At 40.3% G+C, this 12,372-nt stretch overlaps 1 protein-coding gene across 1 annotated transcript; it reads right to left on the minus strand.

Annotated features, from left to right (window-relative positions):
- Positions 1-8,283: 8,283 nt before the first annotated feature.
- Positions 8,284-10,511, minus strand: psmb9a (proteasome 20S subunit beta 9a). The gene is made up of 6 exons (XM_066674193.1): positions 10,199-10,511; positions 9,942-10,009; positions 9,215-9,346; positions 8,885-9,014; positions 8,653-8,794; positions 8,284-8,576 (listed from the first exon to the last, which is right to left on the minus strand). The coding sequence occupies exons 1-6, from the start codon at positions 10,253-10,255 to the stop codon at positions 8,449-8,451; spliced, it is 657 nt and encodes a 218-aa protein (XP_066530290.1). The 5' UTR covers positions 10,256-10,511; the 3' UTR covers positions 8,284-8,448.
- Positions 10,512-12,372: the final 1,861 nt, after the last annotated feature.

Raw genomic sequence — 12,372 nt, forward strand, 5'->3', positions numbered from 1 at the left:
TTGCACCTGTGTCATTCAGTAGTGGTTCAGGCTGCATCTCAAATAGCACCCAACTCTCTATAAAGTCCCTCTTTTTCCCAGACATGTCCTTGTTTTGGGTCCTACAAAAATCATCCAGCCAGGATTTCTATATTGCCAAAAAATGTCCGGGATTCGCCATTCGTGTGTGGTTTTTGCAGTGATTGGACTTTTCTCTTTATGTCCTGCCTTCTTCCATGCCAGCATTGGTCGGCCATATATATTCACCCAACACACACACAGTCACAAGAGCAACAGCCTAAAGAGCAGCAACTTGCTAGCCAACAGTCGCACACACACACACAGCTGAACAATGGTGAAACGCAAATGCAAATTCACTAAAGAGTTACAGCAAAAATTCCCATATTTTTTCATCACAGTCAGGGTGCTTGGGAAACAGAATGCATTAAATGCAAAGCTAGGGTTAGTATGTAGGTATGTGTAGTTATTAGGTATGTGTTGGTGTCAAATAAAGAAGCCCACATCGGCTCAGTAAATCACAAGACTGCAGCAAAAGGAGAGAGCCTTAGGTAAATGAACAGACTATTTTTGAGACTGGGTAAAAATGAAGATGCTGCAGAGGGAGTTTTTGCATTCCACACCAGAAAGCATCACAACAGCTACCTTTCAATGAACTGCACGTCTGCTTTGTTAAAAAACGTTTTCCCTGATTCTGTAACCATGCAAAAATTTTCAGGTGCTCATACTAAGATAGAGGTGAGTGTCAATGCCGTGATAACGCCTCATTCTGTGGACACAGCTCTGAAAGCACTACAGGACATATCTTATTGTGGGGTTTCTACTGGTGGGAGCAATCATGGTGCTGTTAAAATATTCCCTCTAATTATTCAGTATTTTGACAACAATAAACTAATTGAAGTTAAAAATGAATCAGCTGATACGATCAGGCAATACATCAAATAAATGTATTGAGATGTTGAGAACTTTTTAATAATGTTTGAAAGACTGGATCCAGCAGTGATGTGGCCCGAGCAAACGTGGGTGGTGCATTTAGTCCCACTGCTTGACGGAAGGGCACAAGCCACATAAGTAGTGATGGATGTGAGTGAAGCATTATGATAAACTGAAGATAATTATCCTGAGGAAGTTATTTCTGAGAACAGAAATTTCAAAGTGACTAAATATTCAGAGAAAAAACACCCAGAGAACTGTATGTGCGACTTAAAGGGCTCTACGAGAATTTGATGGCTCCCAAAGAGAAAACAAAAGTGTAGATTGGAGACACAATTATCTTGGAGCAGTATCTTAAAATGATCAATACCGAGCTTCTGAGCTGGATCCTGGAACGCAGCCTGGCTACAATGGCCCAAGCAGTTGATCTAATGGAGGCCAAGCTTAGTGGGCAGGTATTTGAGGTTCATTCCAAATTTTGGACTTGACTAAGAAGGATCAACCACAGAGAGTCAAATAGACAGAGGAGTGCAGAGGACTGTTTGTGGCAAACGGCTTGCCATTTTTGTGCAAAGCCCAGGAGATGAACACTGCCTCACTGGAGGGAGCATGATTTTGGACACTGTTTTTGTGATTGGAGATGGTAGACGATGACTCATGTTGGAGCCTCTCTTATCCCAAAACATTCCAGGACTGGGCCTTGGAGAAAAGCCACAGGCTCATGCCTTCCAACACCTGCACTGTGGACATATGCCTTCTTGTGCCTGTACTGTGGACAGAAGCTATGTACACATTTCCATCCTCACCGACCCTAAAGAGAAAGAGAAAAGGCTCAACCCCTCCACTGCCAGCCCTGCACAATGGTCCCATCACCCAATCCAATACCTGTCCCAAATAGAAAGTCTGGGAATCCTCAATCAATAAATCCTGATCCAGATTGGTGGTACATGGCCAGAGTTCCAAAGACTGGACAGAAGGGGTTCAGTACAGATGCATTGTCAAAATTATAGTTGCAGAAGTATGTGGACCCCATAATATTTTGAGCAAAGTCAAATGAGTCTAAAATAGATGTTTTTCTCGGTGGATCGTACACTTTATTAATATTATTAAACTATCTATCAATTATTATTTTACCTGTGTGTGGTAATAAACCTGCTGAAAATGAAACCTGCAAATTCCTGCTGAAAATGCTTGTTGTTTATTCATGGGTTGCAGCTGACATCACGTTTCAGACTAGCCACAATACTGGGAACCTACCATAACTCAGACACAAAACGCAAATAAAACCACAACATTAAAATAGTTTTAATGTTTCTGTTATTGTAAAGTGTTTTTTCCTTTATTTGAATTGTACAATTTCCCCTGCCATTTGGACTGGTTTGGAGGGTCACACGCTCCCTAAACTCCTCTGATAAGCTCAGTCTGTTAGAAAAAACATGCTTCATTTTATGACCAGGATCTCAGATGGTGTTTATGGCCTAGGTAGTTTATGGCTTGGTTTATCCCTTATTTTCCTGGCCTTAGCACACAGTCATTCTTAACTGGGTTTATAAGGATTTAGTGGGATTTTAATGTGATCAAATCCAGTTTCTGGTCTTTTGCTATGTGCAGATATTTTTCCTAATTGTGTTTCATTAAGACAAAAGGCGCAGGAGTTATTTGCATAAGGTCTGTTGCGACACTGAAATACGCTTAAGTACGTTTACTTAAGACAGAAGACACGGTGGGGCAGAGTGTTCCTCGTACCCATACAGGTGCTTAAACTTTCCCTAGTTGAAACTAGAAGTAGTTACTTCTACTAGAAGTAGAAGTAACTAGAGTTCCTGGTCAAATAGACGCAAGGATAAAACTGAATTTTCTGTAGGTTGTGTTTGTTTGTTTTATTTGTGTTAAAATGTCTACATCAGATGTTCAAATGGCAACAGCATTTGTAGACAGAGCTTCATTTGAGACTGGTCTGACAAAGATGTTAGACAAATTATGCTCCAAAAGGAAGGCTAAACTATGTAAGTAATGTAATATTCCAGTAGAGTCAGACTGGAATCAGGAGCAGTGTTTTACATTCATTCATTCATTATCTGTAACCGCTTATCCAGTTCAGGGTCGCGGTGGATCTAGAGCCTACCTGGAATCATTGGGCGTAAGGCAGGAATACACCCTGGAGGGGGCGCCAGTCCTTCACAGGGCAACACAGACACACCCACGGACACTTTTGAGTTGCCAATCCACCTACCAACGTGTGTTTTTGGACTGTGGGAAGAAACAGGAGCACTCGGAGGAAAGCCACTCAGACACGGGGAGAACAAACCAACTTCTCACAGACAGTCACCCGGAGGAAACCCACTCGGACACGGGGAGAACAAACCAACTCCTCACAGACAGTCACCTGGAGGAAAGCCACTCGGACACGGGGAGAACACACCAACTCCTCACAGACAGTCACCCGGAGGATAAAATTTCAGTTAAGCACAACCCACTAAATTCAGAGCAGATAGACCGCCTGTCTAAAGAGTTTAAGCACCCAAAGGAAATGGGCCTTGGTCTTTTCTTGACACAAACCTAACATAAATTCAAACTGTATTATCTCCTTACATTAAATGTCGTATCTGTGTGTTCACAAATACTCCTGCAGACGAGGCTGAAGTCAAGGAGGAATATTATGAGACACAGATAGATGAGTTTAAATCTAGGAAAGCAGTGCAGGACTGTAATATGGGGTTGCTTACAGTACTTAGAGACAGGGACATTTGAAACGAGAGTGTAAAAAGAGATGGCTAAAATATGCATACAAGTGTAGTCCAGAGGAATTACAGTCTCAGTCAGACAGTGCCCTCACCCCAGAGGTGGCAGGACATCTGTTAAAACTTATATAACAGGCTATTCAGCTGGCTGCCCCAACACAGACTCTTTCAACAGAGTCAGAGCATTAAAACTAGAGATGCCAGCTGTGAGAGTGTATTTGGAGCCAATTCTCCAAATTCTTGCCACTGCAGTGGCTTAAGAAATTCATATTGTCTTTAATAAATACAATACATGTCAAACAGAGCATTTGTGCTTAAGGTTTGGTCCTAAATTAATTTCTCTTTGCCTCATAGTGGCTCCAATTAAGTCACCTCCAATTTAGGGTGTTGAAGCCATTACTCAGTTGAAAATGCAATTCGATTTTGGAGCTGGGAATCCTAGGATATCTGTACTCCCAGTCCAAGTGTTTGACCCTGAAATTAAAGATCATCCTATCTGGTCAAAAAACAGAGATGAATGGGGACTTTTAGACATTGAACCAGTAAAACTCACAGGAAAACCACCTGTGACAATATCCACTGGCCAGGGAAGCGAGTGAGGTTGTTTGACCAATTATAAAAGAATTGGTTGATAAGGGTATGTTAATTTAGTCATGGAGTGAGTCATGCTCTCCAATTTGGCCTGTAAAAAAGGCTTCAGGGGCCTGATGTCTCACAGTACACTATCACATTGCAAACATGTGCATAGATCGGATAACACCTATGGTTGCAGATCCTAGCAGCATTTTTCTCCTAACAGAACTTGCAGTTGTTAACGTAAAAGCTTACAATTACTCTGACACAGAAGAAGAACAACGTAGTGCCATGACTGATGCAGCAGCAAAGGCTGCAGGAAATTACCAGCAGTGACAGTGGCTGCCACAAAAACTAATGACACTGGTCTGCAAACTGTGTGTTCATCACTAGTGCAGATGTACTCTGATGCTCCTGCTATTGAAGTGTGGTCTTGGATGGATAAATGTGTGTGTCTTAATTCCAGTGGTTCCAAGGGAACCACTTTGCACCTAGCCAAGGTACTGGTCCAAGACTATATTCCACGTTGGGGTTTGCCTGACATCATAGAGTCTGACCAGGGAACACACTTCACAGGGAAAGTGTTGCAGGAAGTGATGGAAATGGCGCAGGTTAAATGGAAGGTCCACTGTCCGTACAGACCTCATGCATCTGGTCAAATGGAATGGAAGAACCAAAATTTGCCAAAACTACACCAAAGTGGGTTTTTTTTGGGGTGGATGCACTACCTGCTGTATTGTGTAGTATCAGAGCCTCACCTGCACACACAATTGGTTTGAGTCCATATGAAATCATTACAGGATATGCCATGTCTCTACCAGTATTGATCTTAGATAGATGTTCATCTTACTTCAGATGCCTTGTAAGAAGCTCACCAATTCTGTACATTCTGCTCAAAAATGTGTTAAAGATGCTTGGACTGAGCCTTCCGGAGGGGATCTTTTCAATTGTTCCTGGACAATTTGTGATGATTAAAAATCACACAGCTGGTCCACTTGAGGCAAAATGGAAAGGCCCATTCCAAATGCTTTTAGAAACAGATGCAGCAGTATTATGTCAAGGGAGGAAAGCTTGGACACACGTGTCACGTTGTAAAGTAGTGTTACCACCTAAATAGGGACAGACGGGTGAACTGGGAGAGCTTTGGGAAGAACTGTAAGCATGTAGGCTAAAGGGGCCACACACAAAGTGAAGACACAATCTTTTCTCCCTACGATTAGCGTTCCACACTTCCAGCCAGGATCTTAGATACCCAGTGTTAGTTAAGATGTAGTGACACTCGATGCAATAGTGAAGTGATGTTCTGCAAAATGTTTTCATTTTATATAAAGCCAACACAATACTGCCAAATTTTTTTTTCATTCCTTCTAGGTAAAGGACAACACTGGATTAACTGAAACTCCCATGGGGGTTTCTGCATGGATGTGTTCATTTCTCAATTCCTGATAATCCAACCAGGGAAGACAGGAATGAAAATGGAACTGTTGTTTCCCCTATTGACTGTATAGTATGGACTATATATGCTGCAGTTCCTACCTCAGAAGAGGCCAATGACAATGTATTTCAGACTTTATTCAATTTATCAAGACAGACATTATTTCCAGGACAAAATGTCTGTATCCCTCACCCAGTCAGTGTACCTGCTGGTATGGCCTGGACTGCACATGCGATTTCTGAATGTGATACTTGTGCTCAGCTTCACACAAACATCCCTTTACTTAACATTAGTTCTAGTCGTAACATTACACAACCATGAAGCACACAGTGTTGTACATTAGGTTTACAAACGTGTGATCAGTTATATGCTTCAGCTCATAATGGAACTGACATAATTACTCCTTTTAGGTTCCCCTGGTGTGAAGAAAGTAATTCTAATATGTCACCATTTTTAGGAGAATTTCCAAAACCATTATCTGAGTTTCTGATACAATTAAATCAACTGAGGAACACTTATCAACACCAATCAGAAGTCTTCACAGCTGAAACAATAGTATGGATAAACTCGTTAGCAGTTAATAAATTTTGTCATATTCCTGCTCCCACAGGAACCTATTGCACTGCATTTAGTCAACTGCCAGCCAGGTTTAATGGCTGGTGTATATTAGTTTATATACTACCTGCCATGAGACCACAACCTTTCACTCAGGTCCAGTCTGCAAATAATGTGAGTTCAGGAAATCACATTATCTTTATTACTGCAAGTACACTGAATAATGATATTTTTCTGTACGTCCCAAAAGCATGTGGTCCTGTAAATTAGTCAGAAACAAGATTGTACAGGGTAAAAAAAACAGTGATGCTTTTTCCAATACCAGATGCTTGGTACGGTTAAATGCTGGGAAGCATTGTCCCAGCATCTCTGGAAAAACAACCAAACACTTAACAAAGAAATGTTGTCTTTGATTGCTCAAAACCCAAATCCTTTTATCGAACATCTTACCTGCAGCCAAACATTTTGGGGGAGATTTCTAGCTGCACTCATGTCAAACTTATGGTGTAATGATAACTTTAGATCAAATACGTGTATACGGCACATGGGGGAAATACGGCATACAGGGGGAAAAGACTGAGACAAAGGAATATGAGGCTTGTGTCTGTCTCTTACACACTAAAACCAGGGTGAAATATATTGAGAGGAATTAGTACCAGATTGAAAAGCAATCACTGCAATAGGACAATGTACAATGTAATCCACACATGTCATTGCGTGCCACAATTAAAAGCAAAACCGCTATTAGATTTTCACGTTGCTTGACCTCTTAACTGAAAAACAATACACGAGGATTTGCATTTTAAAAATTACATACTGAATTAGTGTCAAATTTGAATAAAATCACCACGAAATGTAATTAGTACACAACTGCTTTACATTATGAGAGACTTCAAAAAGAGACGTCTCATTGAAATGCAATACACACGAGATTACTTTTAAACACAGACATATGGAAAATGTGCCATAATAAAAAACAAATATTCATTACATTGATTTAACGTGAGTCTGTCTCTTACCAGAACAAACAACACGTGTCGATTTCCATTTAAAGAGTAAAATGCTGAATTTGTGTCAGAATTAAACACAAACCACCGGAAAATGCAATCACCTCAACTGTATGTGTTACTGTGTGTAATTTGTAAAATGCAAATCCTTGTGTATTGTTTTTTCAGTAAATAGGTCAAGCAACATGAAAACGTATTCTTCGTGTTCGTTTGGAAAAGCTATGACGTGTGTAGATTACATTTCACCTTGTGATTGCTTTTCAATCTGACACTAAATCCTCTCCATAAAAATAAGACAATTACTAAAGATTGTATATAGTCGGTGAAAGAATATCTAACTCATATTCAGACAACAGAGAAATGCATTAGAGACTGACAAGCTAAGAGTTTTCCATTAGACGGTATGACACAAATGCTAATAAGGCTAACAGATTTGAACTTTTTCTCCTCATTATACTACACAATGTGCTCCTTTATTCCCTGTCTGGAAATCCAGAGAGAAATTTAATTCCAGCTAAGACAAGGCCTGTAACTATTGTGTGACTGCGATAAACATGGCTCAGGAGAAGACTATTGTCAATCAACACAGCCTGCTGTTGCATGCAGAAATGCTAAAATCTTAATGTCCTCATTTATGACCCCCCCAAAGTTTCAGGTTTAACCTTATTTTTCAACATAAATTTTGTAAACTCTAAACCTTTTGATTTCAAAGTTTCAAATTAAAGCACTATAACACATTGTGTTTAATCTCTACATGATTTTGTTTGTTCTCAAATTATGTTGTGTAAATTATGTAAAACTAAAACAATCCTGTTTAAACGGTGTTATCAGGTTTTGTGCACTAGTTGTTTGGTTCTGGAAACAGGAAGTGGCTGTAGGGCTGCATCATGACAAATTACTAAAAAAACAGGAAAAACTATTGCTTATCCCTTTCCTAAAATATTTGACACAACTCAGGTTTGAGCTCTGAATAATATTTTAAAAATCAAGAGATTTTATTGGTAACAAATTAAGAAAAAAAACAGAACATTAAGGTTCAAACTTTATTTTTATTCATTGTTTTCATAAAATTTTTTATTTTATGTTTGAACATAAAAGCCACACCTTGTCAGAGTTGGCTTCAGGTTTTGGGGTGTTATCAAATATAGCTGGACATCACATTTAAATTCATTCCATTACATCTAGTGCAAACATATGTTCTCTACATTTAATGGTCAAAAAAGGTAGGTAGTTCATTTCCAGGAACGCACTGCTCCTCAGTTCCATTTTGATCAATGGTAACAAGGTAAGCAACACCTCCACTCGAACCATCTCGGCACATAGCCAAAGTTAGTGCTAGAGAAAAGAAGAGAAAACGTGAATAAATCATATTCTTTGTTTTATATAAAAAAGCATAAGTTAGTATTCATACCGTTCACAACAAACTCCTGGCATTCTTTCTTTGTCATGTCTTTCCGGTATTCTGCATCAACAAACCCATAGATATATGAACTGCCAGAGCCACCAACAGCAAAGGGCTGCTTAGACAGTAGGCCATCCAGGGTCACAAACACCTGTAACATTTAAAAACAATGATATTTAAAGATTGATGATAGAAATATGAAAAATAAAAACTCTACCGTGTAGCTCTGACTGTGACTAACCTGTCCACCGTATCTCTTGTCCCACCCTGCAACAATGAGATGGGCAGATAGTTCCTCTTTGTATTTGTAGGAGATGTTCTTCACTAATGTAGCAGCTGATCGAACAAGTGGGTCTTCTCCCACCTCAATACTATCATGAACATGTGCAAAATTATTATGAAGAGTATAAGCCAAATGTATGGTATGTAAAGATGTTTCTAGCTTGGTAGTAAGACAGATAAGTGAGCAATCTGATGGCCAATGAGTAAAATCTAGTTTCTTACATGTTTTGTATGTTGACTGCCATTCATTTAATATGTGACAGGCATAGGATACATTTTTGATGAGTACCTGTGGACGTCAAGTTGGTAGTTGACAATCTCAGCTATGGTCTGTGCATCAGCAGCAGACCCTGACAGAGCACAGTAAATCTTGTCATGGAGGAGTGAGAGCTTGTTCATTACTCGATTTACCACTGTGGCCCTGCAAAAAATAAGGCAAGTGTTTTAAGGATCAGTTACAGAAAATATGGAAAATAAAGTTATATACGTGTAACTTATGATTAAAAAGTCTGATGAGAATTATTCTGAGAGGTTTTTTCGTATTAAAAGTTTAGACTATTTGAAACATACTCTATGCCCAAATATTAGGAAACAGTCCCCATAATTAGTGAAATCAGATTCTTTAACGTACATATTGTGGGCTCAAACGTTCAGTTGTTCAGGCGTAACTAATATAAACCAAAGTTTTAAGAATCCTCTTCAGGACTTCATTCAAACGGCATGGCTTCGCTAAAAATATCAGACAAACCTCAGAGGTGTAGTTGAAGAAACAGGATTTTAATTTGGAACTTGCCATCTTTGATAGAAAATGCTCATTAATAACTTCTGCCATCAGACATTTGGAAGAAACTGGAGCAATCTGGCAATATTTCATAACAAACCAGGGAAAATGTTCCATTATTTTAACAGACTACCTAGTGGTAAAGTGTTTTTCTCGTTTCTTTTTATGAGAGATTTAAAGAAATTAATTTCATATTAATCCAAGTTTTTTCCCCAGTTTTGGATTATTCTCTTACCCTGCAGACACGCGCGAGTCGGATCCCAGAACCACTCCGCCTTCAAACGCTATCGCTATGATTGTAGTCTGAAAAACACAGAAGAGGACAACACAACTAAGTTTTGTGCATTTTTTGTGTAAAATATCAATGAAAATGCAAGCGAAATGCAATGATTAAACAGCAGAGAACGGAGGTGAATAACCAAGTGCCAGACTATTTTCAGATGGCGTTAAAGTTTAAGTCTTAATTAAACACCAGAGGCAGAAGCCACTCACCCCAGTTTTAACTTCTTCGGACAGCCATTCAGGTTGTGAGGAATATTCTTCCAGCATTATGAACACGAATGTGCCGTCGAATGCTCGGAAGCTGTTGGGTGTTAGCAACTTTACTACAGCACACCCTGCGTCTCACAACACCAGCGATCTGTGCTCAGTACCTTCTTACAAGGATTCCCTTCGGATTTAAAACCAAAACCAAGAATCAAGAAAGACATTAATAGAAGGTTTAAAACGTGTAAACGTCTCGCTCAACTGCTCAACTTTTTCCTTTTTCAGCACAGACAGAAAACGAAAGTAACATGAGCTTGTCTCGCGTTGCCACAGATGATGACGGGAGGAGGAGCTATGCCTATTGATCTTAACAACCTCAACATAATACAATACTGGATATTTATAGCCGATAAATGACCGTTTCTTTAATGTATGAAATCGTCATTATGACGACACACTTCAACAACTTTTCTAATATTTAGTAGCGTTTCTAATAATTTGTATTCATTCATTCATTATCTGTAAGCCCTTATCCAGTTCAGGGTCGCGGTGGGTCCAGAGCCAACCCAGAATCACTGGGCGCAAGGCGGGAAGGGGGCGCCAGTCTTTCACAGAGAAACACAAACAAACTCACACATTCACTCACACACTTTTGAGTCGCCAATCCACCTACCAACATGTGTTTTTAGACTGTGGGAGGAAACCGGAGCACCCGGAGGAAACCCATGCAGACAGGGAGGACACAACACACTCCTCACAGACAGTCACCCGGAGGAAACCCACGCAGACACAGAGAGAACACACCACACTCCTCACAGACAGTCACCCGGAGGAAACCCACGCAGACACAGGGAGAACACACCACACTCCTCACAGACAGTCACCCGGAGGAAACCCACGCAGACACAGGGAGAACACACCACACTCCTCACAGACAGTCACCCGGAGGAAACCCACGCAGACACAGAGAGAACACACCACACTCCTCACAGACAGTCACCCGGAGTGGGAATTGAACCCACAACCTCCATAATTATCAATTTAACCTTGAATGCTGAACTGTTTGAAGTTTAATGGAAAATTATACCATTTTTTATACCATCTTTGCTGCCTTATTTCTGTTGGAAAGGAATGTTTGTAAATGCCAGTAACTGCTGCACCTTTTAAGGTGTAATGGTGAATTCTAATAAGTAAAGCAGACACGGTTGTGCAGCAGGTAGGTGTCGCAGTCACACAGCTCCAGGGGCCTGGAGGTTGTGGGTTTAATTCCCTCTCCGGGTGACTGTCTGTGAGGAGTGTGGTGTGTTCTTTCTGTGTTCGCGTGGGTTTGCTCTGGTTTCCTCCCACAGTCCAAAAACACACATTGGTAGGTGGATTGGTGTCCGTAGGTGTGAGTGAATGTGTGAGTGTGTGTGTTGCCCTGTGAAGGACTGGCGCCCCCTCCAGGGTGTGTTCCCGCCTTGCGCCCAATGATTCCAGGTAGGCTCTGGACCCACCGCGACCCTGAACTGGATAAGGGTTACAGATAATGAATGAATGTTTGTTTGCAGACTATAAAAATCCACTCAGTCCGTGTCTAACATTGTGGTGGGAGAAGGGGTCGTCTCTGTCCAAACAAGGACAAGTATCTGTTTCAGCTTCTGGTTCTCCTCTACTGCACTCTGGTTGCAAATTTGACAACGAAGGAAGTTTTGGCTTCATTTCTATAGATTGTAAAGCAATGGTAGCACGCAGTCATTAATACAAACAGAATCTTACCTCAGTGACCAGGAAGGTTTAGATGCCTCAGATTTTGTGGTCAGCTGATGTGGACAACAAGGGTATTGTTCTTTGCCACAAATGGAGGCTGCTCATCCTATCAGAACTTGTGATTTACAGCCACTACTGACTGCTACTACTACTGACAGCTGCCAAAGAACAATTTCATGTAATTGCATAGCGACTACAAGGTATTTTTATTTAATTTTTTTACCTTTCCCTAATCATTGTTAACTGATTTCAAAATCAATGTAGTTATTACTTTTAAATTATTGTAAGGAGGATATGTTGAGTGTGGAAATTATAGAACATTCTTACTCTAAGTCTAGTTACGTGAAATAAACCCCAAATTAAATAAAAAATTACCTTGTCTTTCAGCCAGCGACTAGATTGAACTTGACAGTAGACAGCAGTTAATTAAT

Source organism: Hoplias malabaricus, chromosome 6, assembly GCF_029633855.1.
Source record: "Hoplias malabaricus isolate fHopMal1 chromosome 6, fHopMal1.hap1, whole genome shotgun sequence".
NCBI classification, from domain to species: Eukaryota; Metazoa; Chordata; class Actinopteri; order Characiformes; family Erythrinidae; genus Hoplias; species Hoplias malabaricus.